We start from the raw sequence: 15,950 nt of genomic DNA, 5'->3' as shown, positions 1-15,950 counted from the left end.
TATTGAAACTCTTTGGTCATTTTGAAAGAAATGCTACTGGACTCATCAGAATCAATGATCTGTGCTAAGCTATGCTAAAAGTGGTACCGTCAGACCCGGAGTTCGGCTGAATGGATTCTAAAACGGTAAAACTCAACTGTTTAACTCTGGGGGAGTTGTAAAATGAGCTTATTTCCGAAAAAAGTGGAGTATCCCTTTAAACAAGACATTGAACTTGAAATTGAGAAACTGAGGTTGAGTTTCAGAAATTGATATTGGGAAATTTTGCCTTAAACTTTTTGTGTTTATCATTTATTTGAAATATTGTGTGTTACTGTCATTTATTTGTTTTTATTTAGTTTTTCTTTCATTTGTTCAATTTTTTTTAAAAGATACAACTCATGCAAAAAATACACTTACCTTTTCATTAATTAGCTGCACTCCAGTGGTCTGAGTGGTTCATTTATTTTATTCTTTCTTATTATCATCTTTGCAATTTTTTTGCTTCAGTGAGTCGATCCAAATCTTCTGATTCTGGTCCATAGTTTTGATTTTATAGGATCTAGTTACTGAGCCGTGTGCGACAGCAAGAACATGTAAAAGGGCTGGAAATCCAGTGGAAAGGTCCTGAGGACCCAGTAAAGAAGATGAGTGACCAGATGGCAATCCTGAGGGAGAAACAAGAAGAGTCGGAGCGGTACAGCAGGAGACGGAATCTTCGTCTTCTGAATCTTCCAGAAAGCAGCAACGAGGATGTGAGGAATGAGGTGCTGGAGATTATTGCGGAAATCATTCCAGAGGAAAAGAGCAAGCTTGGATTCATGGAGGACACTGTGCACAGGGCCGGACGCCCGAGAGAGGATAAAAGCACACGTCCAATCATCATTCAGTTTACCATGCGCACCTACAGATTAAAACTATGGAGAGCTTCCCTCAACGCTGATGTCATGAAGAGAAAGAACCTCCGGATGAATGAGGATTTAACCCGACAGGAGAGACAATGCAGAAATAAACTGTGGCCTCTTGTGAAGCAAGCGCGCGCTGACGGTGAGAAAACGAAATGGCAGGGTCATGCTGTCACCATTAACGGTGTGAGACACACCGCATCACTTGTTAAACTTCCCTTAATGTGAGGTGCAATTTTCAAGTTAATTATGCCACTCAATCTTAATGGGTTAATTTGCTCTCCTTGTATACAATTAAAAGAGCAATATGTTCACTCCAATAGTTAAAATAAGAATTTTAGGAGTTAAATGAGGTACTCATGTTCAGAGTTTTCTACTTGGCGGTAAGCTGATCTCTGATAGGTTATTTTCTTTAACTAGGTCTTATAACTTTAACAGACATCCAGGTCAGGTTTTGTCTTTTCTTACATTATGAAAGACTTCCATTTTAGTTTCTTAAAAATAATATCTGTGAATGTCAGGGGTATTCGTGATAGCATCAAGAGGAAATCAGTCTTTTTATTCAGTAGATGAAAAAATGCTGATTTGATATTTTTACAAGAGACTCATTCGGTGGACAATGATGTGAAGCTTTGGAAAGCACAGTGGGGTGATATATGTTATTTCTGTCATGCCTCTCAACTATCAGCAGGTGTCGCCATTCTACTTCATACATTTAAAGGAGATATAACTGAATCAGTGACCTTAAATGAGGGTAGATGGATCATCTTGGTTTTCGAATTAGACGATTCCTTCTTTATAGTTTGCAATTTATATAACTGTAACAATACAGCTCAAGCACAAATAATGTTTTTACAACTTTGTATGAAACTTGAAGCCTTTAAAAACAAATATAAGGATGCACACTAGATTATTGAAGGTGCCCATATGAAAAAAACCTGCATGGTTCATATACAGCAACCATATATCTTCCTTACTTAAATCGGCCAGAATTACCTTCTGTGTTTCATATAAGGCCAATATATGTCCTATAAAAAATCAGACCGATTATGGCCACTTTCATACTAAATAGCACACATACAACTTGTAGGGGATTTTTGCGTTATATATGAATACTGTTAAAAGACTTATATGAGTTTTACATGACAAAAGTATGCAAATGCATATGGTATTAGTAGAAATATATAAAACTCATATAAAATTCATATATAAATCATTTAAAGTTCTTATATTGAATCATATGCTAGTCAAATTAAAGTCATATAGAATTTATACACATTTTGTATCATTTGTTTATGTGTTTCATACAGATTTCATGTTTTGATGACCAACATCTGATTCACTTATATGCAGTTGGCAAATTTTTAAAGGGATACTCCACTTTAAAATGAAAATTCTGTCATCATATACTCACCCTCATGTTGTTTCAATACTTTATGAATTTCTTTCTTCTGCTGAACAGAAAGGAAGATATTTAGAAGAATATCAGTAACCAGATACTGTTACTGGTCTCATTGACTTTTTTTCCTACTATGGAAGTCAATGAGACCAGAAACTGTCTGGTTACTGATATTCTTCTAAATATCTTCCTTTCTGTTCAGCAGAAGAAATTCATACAGGATTGAAACAACATGAGGGTGAATATATGATGACAGAATTTTCATTTTAAAGTGGAGTATCCCTTTAAATTGTACACAGTGCAGAAGCCGGTTCGAGGATTACTAGCTGTCAGAATATCACTGACCTTTATGAAGACTGTTCATTTTCCTACAGGATTTGAAAGAGCAGTTATAAAGCAATGACATTGTAAGACCGTGCATTTACATTAATTGTGAACTGTCTGGGCCTGTTGTTTGTGAACAAATCATAACATATTATTGCAAATGAATGTTTCTAGAACAGTGATTAAAATGTTGAAAATTGGCTGGAATATGCTTTTGTATATGAACTCTGGTGGTGATTCACTCAAAAAACTTTTAATATTATTTACTCAATTTTTTTGGGTGAAACATTTTTACACTTAGAATATTGATTAGATTTTTAATCAGTGAAATAAATTACATACACTGTATTAACTGAGTAAATGTAAGTAAAACTAATTAAATAGATCTGAGTAACTGCATTTGGTACATTAACAAATAAAATTGAGTAGAAATAATTTGGGGAGAACATTTAAAAACAAATATTTATGAGTAATATTAACTGTGTTTATATGCCAGTAATATTAACTTTTTTATTTCCTCTAAACCTCTGTAAAAAATATTCCATACAACCACCGGTATAACTACATGACATTGGCCTTTATTGTCGATGAGTAGCCTACAGCAATACAGCATATTTTATAATCTTTTTAACACGTATACAATATTTAAACTCATGTAAGAAACATTTTCGAAGTAAAAATTAAACATTTAGGCCTAAACATTCAAGTAATTCAAGTGTAATCAACCGGTCTGTTATCCAGTATCCACCGGATCAGCGCTGGTTCCCATCCCGGAGATGGGCTCGCGTCTGCGGGGGAACCTCTAACTTTACACCGCCGTCCTGCGTCACTCACAGCCGAAAGATGCTGCGACGCGACTGACTCCATAACCTGCCAATAAACAAACAGTGCACAGTTCCGAGGACATTTTATCATCCAAATTAGTTATATTCATTATCTTTAGGAATATAGTCGTGTGTTTATGCAAGGCGTTACAATCATGCGAAAAGGCAGACGCGAGCCGACACTCGGTGAGTAACATTGCATCTCTGTATGTTCTTTCGCATTAAATAAAATGATTTAAAGCACATTAATGATTATACAGATCAAATAAAACATGCACACACCTGAATTTCACAGAGGAAATGCACCAATTCTGCGCCGCTGAGAAGAGAAGAGGAGAACTGGAGACTGAAGAGAATTCAAACAGCGCGCGCTCACTCAACCGCTGAGCTGTCATCTCGTCACTAGGGCTGGGAATCGATTCCAAAAAGAATCGATTCCGAGGCGTTGGGAATTGAGAGTCGATTCCAAAGGTTGGAATCGATTCCATTAGGGGAATCGACTCCTCTTTAAGATTTTTTTTTTTTAACACAAACCGCGGCCTGTTGCCGAATTCATCTGTCAACACAATCACGTCACCTGTAAAGAAATAAAGTTCAGACTACTAATATACTATAGTGGGCGCGCGACCTACAGTAGGCTACATTTATTGCATTCGCAGCGTGAGCTGGAGGAATGGTTACTGTGGGAACACAGTGCTTGTGTGTTGGGGTGCGTGCGAACATTATAGTGTGCACGTGACCTACGTATGACACAGACAGAAAAGAGCTCTTTTCGTGCTTTATTTGTGTCGCCGACTCGCCGCAGGTGTGCGTGTAAAAATAGTTTATATGTGTAAAGGCCTAAAAAAAGTTTATATGTGTAAAGGCCTTAAAAAAAAAAAGTTGTGTAAACTAAAGGCCTAAAAAGTTTGTATGTGCAAAGTGTGCATGAGTCTGTTGCTGAACAAAATGCTTTTAGAATTTAACAGGAATTTTAGCTATAGTTTTATGATACTGGATGAAATTATGTACCACAAATAAATAAAAATCGATCTATCCACATATACACTTAGTATGTGGATAGATCGATTATGTGTGTGTGTGTTTAGTTAGGTATGTAGCCTATGTAAAATAGAATCTACCGCATATGTATATGGTGAACATATTCCTAGTCTTTACACTGTACCTGATGCAGGAAGCACGACGTGACAAATCCCCGAAGTAAATGCCTTGTTCTATTTATGACCAAACACTCGCAAGTCGCGGACAAATGGATTTGCAACGGTCGCTTTGTCACGCCCGGTGTAGAGAGTTTCTTGCTGTGTGGCACGGTAAGACGCGACAATGTTAGACATGCTGTTGGTATTAAAAAAGAAAAGAATCGAAAATAACAGTGAGGAATCGATTCCAAGAATCGATTCTTTTCGATTCCAGAAACAGGAATCGGAATCGGAATCGATTCCAAAAAATCCGGAATCGAACAGCCCTACTCGTCACGTCAGAGTGGAGGGGGGAGGGAGGAGGTGCGCGCATTGTTTTAATTGAGTAAACTTAATTTCTTATGCGTGTTAAATATTAATAATATTGATTTTATTTAAGTAATATTTGTGGTTCTTGAAACAGATCATTTTAATTATCCATTCTCAAATATGGTGATGGAAATTTCACAAATATATTAGCTCAGTGTATTTTAAATAAATAATTGGTTAGTCAAATACTAAATTATTTTAGTGAAAAACTTCAAACTTAAATATAACTAAAATTCAGACAAAATTAATTGTTGGAGTTTTAGTCAATTAGCCTATTTTGGTATGTTCAACTCAAACTATCAAGTAAATGATATTCAGAGATTTTATTAAGTGAATAAAGTTAATTATTGCTGTGATATTTACTAAGCCACTGAATTATTTTTTTTAGAATTTTTTTTTTTTATTTTACCCATAAGAATCACTTCGACATTTAGGAAAGTTATATGTTAAGAATAGAACTGCATGTTGTATACCATAGTACTGTGATAATGTTTAGAGAAATTTTCACAAATGAAAATGAAAACAGGTGATGCAGGATTTAAAATGAAAACTATTTATATGTGAAATATGCAACTGTATCTTGTAGAACACACTCTAATAAATGTGTGCTTGTTAGTGTAGTTTAAATGTTGTGTTTCATCTAAGGCTGATTATTATACAATACAGTAACCATGATTGACTACAGGCATAGGGCTTGACTTAGGACAAGATAAGAACAAGCATGAGTGAAGTACAGCCTTATACTGATTGGTAAACTGCACTGTTTTATACACATCCATGTAAACATTCATATTAAATTAGCATTATTTTCCTATGTTTTTACATCATGAAAATCTATATGGCTTCAGTTGTATGTAGGACATATATGACATAATATGATTAAAAATACACTAATATTATACAATTTATATATGTGGTTTTTGCAGCATATATGTCCCTTACAATATTCTGTTGGAACATATAAGAATCACAGGAGTTTTTAGCAAACCTTTTCCATATGGGTGATTATAATGATGCTCCAGATGATCTTGTAGATAGAGTACCTGTAAGATTAATTGTGAACAACTGGCAATTATAGATGTTTGGCATTTTTTTAAACCCTGACATTAACGAATTTACCTGGAGCAACGTCAGTAGATCCGTACAGTCTAGAGTTGATCTATGGCTTATATCTCCCTCTTGACTGCAGTTTGTGTCAGAATCATCACATAGCTATGCCCCATTTTCTGATCATAAATTAATTTCAGTCCACTTAGCAGGAACAAAACAACAAACCGGTAATATACGTGGTTATTGGAAACTAAATAATCATTTATTAAAAGATGATGAGTTTTGGGATTTAGTAAAAAAAAAAAAAAAAAGAGCAAAAAGCAGATTTTATAATAACAAAATGAATCACATACAAAAATTTAATTTTTTCTAAAATTTGAGAAATAGCAATTAAACGAAGTAAAGTAAAAAAAAAAAAAAAAGATATAGCCAAAGGAATTAGTATTATGGATAAATTAAATGTTTTAATGACTAAGGATAGTCTTTCAGAGGAAGAAGAAACAATAATAAAAAATTAAAAGAGGAAATAGATAATATTGATATGGCTAAAGGGGCATTTGTAAGGTCTCGAGCAAAATGGCTGGAACAAGGGTAAAGAAATTCGATTTATTTCTTTGCTTTAGAGAAACGAAATCACAAGAGAAATAATTGAACTACTCTTAAAACTGATAATAACATCACCTCTAATTCTTCAGACATTTCGAGATATGCTGGTTGTCGTGATTCCGGTCTCGTGTTCCCCTCGTCTTGTGTGGACTTTTATGTTAGTTGTTGAAGTCTCTATGAAAATTGTTCACAATTGCTATCCAATTGATTATATACTTGCTGAATTTAATAATATTATTTCCCCCATGTGCTCCTTTTGTTGTTAGTTTGAAGAGACAAACATCATTTGTTTTGGGACTGTGTGTACTGCAAAGTATTTTGGGTTTACTTTTCTAAATTTGTTCAATCAATCAAATCAAATGTATTTCAGGAATACAGGCTCTCGGCCCATAGTTCCTCACAGTCACAATAGCATGACAGATGCTCTTTTCTTCATTCCATGATATATATATACAATGCCAATCTCCATGCATGCATCGACTCACAATCCTGTGACATATCAATACGAACTTCACCGACAAGTGTGAGATCACCCCAATATTTCTTAGGCAGATCCATGTACAAAGAACAATCATACAAGAAATGCTTCTCGTCTTCAATCACAGAGGTATTAGTTAGATTACAATCATACAGATTCTCTCTGTCATTGGTATACTGCTCCATCTACCTGTTTCTATAGCTAAACAGCATCTGAACAAGAACAGAGATCGTACCAGCTGTATGTAATGTGCAATGTAGCTCTCCTGTCCCACCAAGGACTTGCATTTTGAATATATATTCAACTTCTTATTTTCTAAAACTGATGTGTACCATGCCTTTTGAGCTTTTTCTGTCAATCGTTGATTCAGAATAGATGTGAATGTTCTTATATCACCTACACTTTGAGCCTCCCAGGCACTAGAGAAACCATAGAAATACAATAGAACTCGAATGCCGGAAACTCATGTTTTTACACCTACTTCATCTAACTGAAAAAGCATATTATAACATGTTCTTGGATACCGATAATTAGACATGGACACTAATTTTATCCAATACATGATACACCTTTTCATATAGGTAGTAGACAATGCAAATCTACCCAGATCGCCCAAAACAGCTCCATTGCTCACACCTGTACTGATACACAGGAGTTTTTTACAGAAGGATAACTAAACATTCTCAATACACTCCACTGGCTCAAAGCCCCATATCTCAGATCCATAATACAATATGGGTGCAACCATGTGGTCAAACAAATACAACGCTTGGTTACAGCTACTTTTATGCTTACGAACAAACCTTAATAAAGAAAGCATTGCCTTCTTACCTTGGTCTGTTAAGTATTGTCGAGTTTTCCACCATGACAATTTTGGTGTAAACCACACACCCAGATATTTATCAGCATTATCCACTTCAATCTGCTCATCAGCAAAATACCATTTTTCATTCTTATTTAAAAAGCCTCTTCTAAAAACCATAACTTTTGTTTTACTCAAACTCACTCGTTAACGGTTACAGAATATTTCGAGCTGTTCAATATGGAAGTAAAATAATGTCAAATGTTTTTGAAACAAAAAAGCCTGTTGAATTGCACTACTTGAAAAAAAATAGGCATTGCATTAACCATGCTTGCATTTGAATGCATTGTATTTTTAGGGCTTGCATTTTTATGGGCTGAAATTCAACATGGTTGAATATTTAAGCTGTGAATATTTCAATTAAAAACATTTCAAACACATTTCCATTATTAAAAATTCAATAATCCATATTCACCTTTCATATTTCACTTCCAAAATATTCAAACTGGTTAAAAATACAACCTATAATATTCACCAGGCATTTTTCGGTCCATTTTATTTCGCTTCCACAAATTCAGTGGTTCAAATTCGACAGTAAATTCAACATTGATATCCAGGAACTGCAGTTGTTCTAACTGTTGCTGGTCTTCGTCAACAACACACGCTTTTGCACCTCCTGCTGGTGAGATTGACTAACAGCAGATGGAGAGTATGCTCGGCAATCTACTGCTTTTCCTGCAGTTCCTGAATGTCAAGGGCCCTCTTAAAATGCCTGCCCTATTGCGATGCCTCTGGTTGTTCCCCGGGGGTGCCCTGAGGGGAAGCTATTAGCGTTAAGTCTGCTCGTCCGGCTGTTCTTCGTTGGGGTCACTCCTCTAAATTGGTCGCTCATCCGGGCATGGGGCGTACGTTGGCCGCTGTCCGCCAGCAATTCATGTGTCCTGCCATGGAACGTGAGGTGCGTCAATTTGTTGCATTGTGTTCTGTCTGTGCCCAGCAGCAGAAGTCCGGTAATTCCACCTCCTGATGGTCTGCTTCGTCCCCTCTCTATTCCCTCCCGCTCTTGGTCCCATATTGCCCTGGACTTCGTCACGGGGCTTCCCCCGATCCAGCGGCAATACAGTGATTCTTACTGTCGTTGACCGGTTTTCTAAGGCGGTTCATTTCATACCTCTCTCTAAGCTTCCGTCGGCTAAAGAAACTGTGCGGGCGGTCATGGACCACGTCTTTAGGATTCACTGGCTTCCTTCTGATGTGGTTTCGGACAGGGGACCCCAGTTTGTCTCTATCTTTTGGAGGGAATTCTGCCGACAGATTGGTGCCGCTGCCAGTCTGTCATCAGGGTTTCACCCACAGAGTAATGGCCAAGCTGAGCGCGCTAATCTGGACCTCAGTCGATGCTCCGCTGTTTGCCGGCCCATAACCCCACCTCCTGGTGTGAGCAATTGACATGGGCGGAGGACGCTCATAATTCTCTGCTGTCCTCATCCACTGGCCTGTCCCCATTTTCTTGTTCTGGGCTGCCATCCGCCTCTGTTTCTCTCTCAGGAACCCAATGCCGCCGTTCCCTCGGTCCAGGCCTTTATACTTTATACGCTGTCGTCGCACTTGGAGGAGGGTGAGGTCAGCTCTTTCCCGGACCAGGGAACGCACCCGTCGTATCGCCAACCGTCGCTGGTCCAAAGCTCCCAGATATGTGTGTGGACAGAGAGTATAGCTCTACACACGCAATTTACCCCTTCAGGCGCCCACTCGGAAATTGGCTCCCCGTTTCATTGGGCCTTATGCCATCACTAAAGTTATCAGTCCGCTTAGCAGGAGCTCTTGACATCACATGTAAAGTGACCTTGAGCTATGGAAAGGCGCTATATAAATAAAACTACTTCTTCTTGCCATAACATCATTAAAGTTGTGTGTGACTTATGCCACACTAGACCTTCTGTTGGCTCGGACCAGATGGGATAGCCTTCATTGCCCTCGTCCATCGATGAGTCTTGGGTGTCCAACAGCTTGTCGCCGGTGTGTGTTCGTCCCTCCTCGGACACTGTTGGTCAATCCTCACCACTGCTAATCGGGAGCGACACACAAGCCTTGAGTTTCAGAGATACTCTGACCCAGTCACCTCGCCATAACAATCTGGACCTTGTCAAAGTCGCTCAGATCTTTATTCCTGTCCATTACACTGACAAAGATTTGAGCATGATAAAATTAATGTTGAATTTTCGGATAGTTTTTTTTAATGTAAATTCCCTTTGCGCTCTTTTTTTTGCACTTTTTACAGCACAATGGCCACTACTGTTGTTTTTGTTGTGCTACATAAATAAAATTTGATTTGATTTGATTTGATCGTGACAGACCTGGAGAAACTCTCTGACAAATAAAGAGCAATAAATAAAACATGTATAAGCATTTTGAGGTCCTTTATAATTAATAGTTTCTTTTGTGTTTTATTCAAAGTTTTACAGCATTATTTTTTAACATTTCAATGCATGTCCATTTTGAATACATTTTACCTGAAGAAATCCTGACGTTCCTGTTTGACCTGTTTGTAAACCCAAAGGTGATCATAAACTCCTCCCTCTTACAACACTAACCAGGAAGAGACTGACTTGTTATTTCTCCTTTCTGTGACACCGACTTTGTCTCAACAAAAGCAATAAAAAATAAGCAATCAATGGAGAACAAAGAGAAAAACTTTACAGAAGGACTTTTGTGATGTTCATTTCTGAACCGACAGCAGATCTTTGATTCTCATCTTGATTCATTTTTGAAAACCGTCGTTCAGAAAGTGAAAGTAAAGTTTAGTTTGCGAGACTCAAACGGTGAAAATGGCTTCAGCAGCTGAAGATGATTATATTTGTCCTGTTTGCTATGAAATCTTCAATGTTCCTGTTTTTCTGTCCTGTAGTCACAGTATTTGTAAAGAGTGTCTACAACAGTTCTGGAAAACTAAGGAAACTCAGGAGTGTCCTGTCTGCAGGAGAAGATCCTCAAAAATGTATCCTCCAGTTAATCTCACATTAAAAAACTTGTGTGAGTCGTTCCTGAAGGAGAGAAATGAGAAACGTTCATCAGGATCTGAGGAGATCTGCAGTTTACACAGTGAGAAACTCAAACTCTTCTGTCTGGAGGACAAACAGCCTGTGTGTTTAGTGTGCAGAGACTCAGAGAAACACACCAATCACACATTCAAACCCATCAGTGAAGTGGTTTCATCTTACAAGGTAAGACTAATGTTTCTTGTTTCACATGTAAAGAACAATAATTAGTCATAAACATTGATATCATCACATTCATGCATTACTATTTCAATGTCATTTTATTCAACTTTATATGACATTTACTGTGCTGTAAAAGTATTTTCCCATCCTGATTTCTTATGTTTTTGTGTCTCATACTAAATAGTGGCGCCTTTTCCATAGATATTATTATTTAGCAAAAAAAACAGCACAATTGAGCGGACAACTTTAGTTCAGCCTCATTGGAGGGTTTTCAAGCATGAACTCCCCGTTTAAGGTCCTGCCACATCATCTCAATTGATTTCAAGTCAGGCCTTTGACAAGGCCACTCCAAAACTGTAATTGTGCTTTTTTGAGCCGTTCAGAGGTGGATTTACTCACTATTCTTTGAATCATTGTCTTGTTGCTTGAGCTTCAGTTTGCAGACTAAAGATGGGATATTGTGCTTTAGCATTTTCTGATAGAAAATAAGAAAATTCAGTTCCTACGATGTTGTTCTTGCCCCTTTGGTGACTTTGAGCCACTTCTGGGAAGGTTTGCTACTGTGCCGAGTTTTTTCCATTTGGATATAATGGCTCTCGCTGTGGTTCTTTGAGTCCAAGAGCCTTTGAAATAGCTTTGTAATCCATCACAGACGGATGTGTTTCAATCACCGTCTTCATCATTATTATTCCTGGAGTTTCTTTCACCGTTGTCAATAGTGTATTACTGTTTAAGACATTTTAACCAACTTCATGCTGTTGAAAAAGTCCTATTTAAGTGTTTATTTGATTGAACAGGGCTGCAGTGATCAGGACTGGCTGTGTTTAGTCCAGCTGAACAACATTATAAATACAGTTTCAGAGATTTGAGGAATTAGTAACTATGAGGCCAAATACATTATCACGCAGGCCCAGTTAGTATTGGATAACTTTTTTTGCTTCACAAATAACATTGTCATTTACAAACGGTACTTTGTGCTCACTGAGATTGCCATTGTTTTATGGTAAGTTTTAATTTCTGAATTAATTTAGTATGAGATTTACACAAAAACAGAAGAAATCAGGGTGGGGGTCAATACTTTTGCACAGAATTGTATGATCATATCACTGTATTTTCTTCTCTTCACTGTAATCTGGTGTTTAATGTATTTGTGTTCAATTCTAGGAGGAGCTCAATACAGCAATGAAGTCCTTACAACAGAAACTTCAACACAATGAAGAGAAGAAAGGAGAGTTTGAGGAAACAGCTCAACACATCAATGTGAGGAAACAGAATCAAGAGTCATTTTCATTACAGCTGGAGGATAACTTTATACTGTTATAAATTGATATATTTAATATAATGGATTCCAGTTGATTATTTCTGTAAATGATGAGCAGCTTCTGCTTCTGGATCCGTTATATGTCGGGTATCCGAGATTTGTGTTGATTGAGATGATTGAAGTGAATGTGATTTGATTTCAGTCTCAAGCTGAGCACACAGAGCGTCAGATTAAAGAAGAGTTTGAGAAGCTTCATCAGTTTCTCAGAGACGAAGAAGAAGCTACAATCACTGCACTGAGAGAGGAAGAGGAGCAGAAGAAGCAGAGGATGAAGGAGAAGCTGGAGGAGATGAACACACACATCTCAGCTCTTTCACACACAATCAGAGACATGGAGGAGATGATGAAAGACAATGACGTCTCGTTTCTAAAGGTGACAAATCAATCTGGCTTCATTCTTTGTGCAGAAAACAACTTGTATAGAGAGACTCACTGACACTGAGAGTGTTTGATAAGATATTAAAATGTTTTCAAACTCTATATTTTCCAGAGCTTTAAGGCCTCAATGGAAAGGTAAGTGAGCTGCTCGTATCTCTTCTCTCAGTGGATCTGAACTCAAATTCACTGCAGTTCTGACTCCTGAATGTTCCTCAGAGTCCAGATCTCACAGCCGGATCCACGGATGAGTTCTGGAGCTTTGATTCATGTGTCGCGTTATCTGGGTAACCTGCCGTTCAGAGTCTGGAAGAAGATGCTGGAAACTGTCCAACACAGTGAGTCTCAGCAGATTTGACACCAGTGCAGAAGATAGTTCAGATATAAACACACACAACATCAACATTTGATAGAAATATATTTAATTATCACTTGAATTTCTATTTGAATCTAAACTGTATTTCAGAAAATCATCAGATCATACAGCGAACTCATAATGAAAAGTCATTCCTCATGGTTTATGTTTATGTATTAGGATACAATAGTGTTTTTTGAATACTGATGTGGCAGAGCGGGAACTATAGGGTGCCTAATTATACATGTGCTCAGCAAACTCAAGTTGATATCACTTTCTGAATTTCGCCCAAGGAATTTAAAGCGCATTCTAAAGGCACGCGCAGGTTCTAATCACCATTTGAGCCAGAGACAATCGTAAACGTACAAAAATATTTTATTGACAGTTAAAAGGAGCATAGACAATTTAAAAGAGGCATTGACAGACAGCCACACTCATCTCATTTGGGAAGTTCAATTATTACTGGCAAAGGAACGGGGGCTTACCAACAGGGGCAGTCGCAGATAGAATATCACCCTTACATAATGAAAATCACTCAAATCACAGTGCACACACACTAGCACACACACCGACTAATATCAGTGAAGAGCACGACACACAGTGAAGGATGCCACCACCCAAAGAAGGTCACTCGTCTGCCCCCGGGTGCCCAGATCCTGCCGACAACAAGAGAGGAAATGGACATTAAGATGAAGTAGAGATATGCATAAGTAAAACGATAATTTGACAATATAAAGTCTAAATTAACTGTAGTTCCAGGCAGGAACCAACTACTCGGTCCCACCCGGGTCTACTCAAATCAAAATCACAATTGACAAAACAAACCAAAGCATAAACAAACTCAAATTAAAGAACCACTATAAACAATTAAATACATTTGGCAGTATAGCTCAACCGTAATAATGGTTAGACGAAATCAATATATATCCAATAATCACAATAAAAAAATACAAATTCAGAAATACCAAACCATTTGAAACCAATTAAAGAAATAAACCAGAAAATAAAAACAAAAGAAACTTAAAGCATAACTGAGACACACTTCCGCAACAGAGCTTAGGAAGCACAGAAAGTTCACTTAAAAACAACATGAAAAGCTCATTGGAAGCATATCAGTCCCGTGCTAGACACGGAATAATCAAGTGGAAACAGCAACTTTATTAGGAGGCACAGAGTTTAACACTTGATCAGAATGTCGCCATTGCCCTTATCACGCGCCTAAAAACAAAACAGAAAATGTTACACTGCTATTCATTCTCCCCTGACTTCAGGCTCCTGAGGCTCGAGCAAGTATACTCACAATAGAACATGTTGCACTGGGATTAATATCCCAAATTCTAGCGATGCATGGAGCCAGATATCCCCGATAAACTCGTTGGCGGATAGTGCGAATAGACTTTAGACTATGTAAAGCATACAAATTAGTACCCGCTCAGTTGAAGCAACCCATAGAAACCTCATTACACAAACGTCGTCGTACATACATGCTTTCCTTACCGTCTCAAATTGTCCACATTCAATTCTCCAACCCGCAACACACCAGTAAACAGTACAGTCAGTGGCTCAGGAGCTTCAGCGGTCTTTATGACTGACAGTACACGTCAACACTCCGCTCCAACACAAGCAGCAAGGCACGTCAATGACGTCACGGCCCCGGAAAATGACACACACCTACCACTGGCACCCCGTGCTCTTATATACCCATGGTCCCAGACCATTGGCCAAACCTCAAATTACAAAAATAGGAGGGGTAATAGCCCATCCTGGCACACTGATATTAAACCTGAAGTCTCTATCCGTTCTGACAGTAACTGAGAGACCATTGTTATGATAGTATGATTTATGATCTCTTTCAACAAAGGAAAAATGTTTAACATTTACATTTCTAATACATCATATCTCATCCTGTAATCTGATGTTATTCTCTTTGCAGCTCCGTTGACTCTGGATCCAAACACAGCACATCCTCGTCTCACACTCTCTGCTGATCTGACCAGTGTGTCGCTCAGTGATGGAGATAAAACACTTCCTGATAATCCAGAGAGGTTTGACTGGTGTCCATGTGTCCTGGGATCTGAGGGCTTTAACTCAGGAACACACTGCTGGGATGTGGAGGTTGGAGACAATACAAGCTGGAGTCTTGGAATAACAGCAGCATCAAACCAAAGGAAGGGAAAGGTTTTCTTTAACTCTAATGTCTGGTTTGTAGGGTACATGAACAGCAAATACAGCTCAAAATCCCCAGAGCAAGGCGGCACTGTCTTCACTGTTAAGCAGAAGCTTCAGCGTGTGAGAGTTCAGCTGGACTATGACAGAGGAACAGTGTCATTCTCTGATCCTGTAACTAAAGACTGTCTGCGCAGATTCAAGACATCCTTCACAGAGACTGTCTTTCCATACTTAGATAATGTCTGCACAACTCCTCTGAGGATCTTACCAGTTAAACTGTTTATTACAGCAGAAAATCACAGTTAAATCTGATTCTGCTTCTAGATTAATACAGTTTTGTAAATTATGCCTCAATAATAACACTGTAATCAAAGGGTCTCGGTGATCAATCACACTTCAATGTAAAGTTTAGAACCAATTTAACCCTTGTGTTTCCTTAAGGACATGTTTGTCTCTTTCAGTTTTTTCTTTAAATATTTTATTCCTGTGTTAATGCAAACTGCATCAGTTTTGGCACAAGTGTGTATTTTATTTAGAATTTTTCTTCTTTCCTTTCCACATTGTACACAAAATATTTACACTCAGGACCTCAAGGACAAAACTTTCCCCATTGAAACCCATTAAAACTGCTAAT

At 37.8% G+C, this 15,950-nt stretch overlaps 1 protein-coding gene and 1 long non-coding RNA gene across 2 annotated transcripts; one reads left to right on the top strand and one right to left on the bottom strand.

Moving 5' to 3' along the window:
• Nucleotides 1–3,165: 3,165 nt before the first annotated feature.
• LOC311303542 lies at nucleotides 3,166–3,773 on the bottom strand. Its single transcript, XR_014629784.1, has 2 exons — nucleotides 3,714–3,773; nucleotides 3,166–3,477 (listed from the first exon to the last, which is right to left on the bottom strand). It is a non-coding gene; the product is annotated as an uncharacterized lncRNA (long non-coding RNA).
• A 6,678-nt stretch (nucleotides 3,774–10,451) lies between these two features.
• Nucleotides 10,452–12,656, top strand: LOC311303338 (E3 ubiquitin-protein ligase TRIM39-like; the record flags this gene model as incomplete). The annotated part of the gene is made up of 3 exons (XM_084429764.1): nucleotides 10,452–11,099; nucleotides 12,261–12,376; nucleotides 12,560–12,656. Exons 1-3 carry the CDS (start codon nucleotides 10,704–10,706, stop codon nucleotides 12,654–12,656), a joined length of 609 nt encoding a protein of 202 aa, XP_084285890.1. The 5' UTR covers nucleotides 10,452–10,703.
• Nucleotides 12,657–15,950: the final 3,294 nt, after the last annotated feature.

Source organism: Rutilus rutilus (assembly GCF_951802725.1).
Source record: "Rutilus rutilus genome assembly, chromosome: 14".
In the NCBI taxonomy this organism is placed as follows: Eukaryota; Metazoa; Chordata; class Actinopteri; order Cypriniformes; family Leuciscidae; genus Rutilus; species Rutilus rutilus.
The sequence above is the reverse complement of the archived record's forward strand: the minus strand, read 5'-3'. Positions and strand labels throughout refer to the sequence as shown.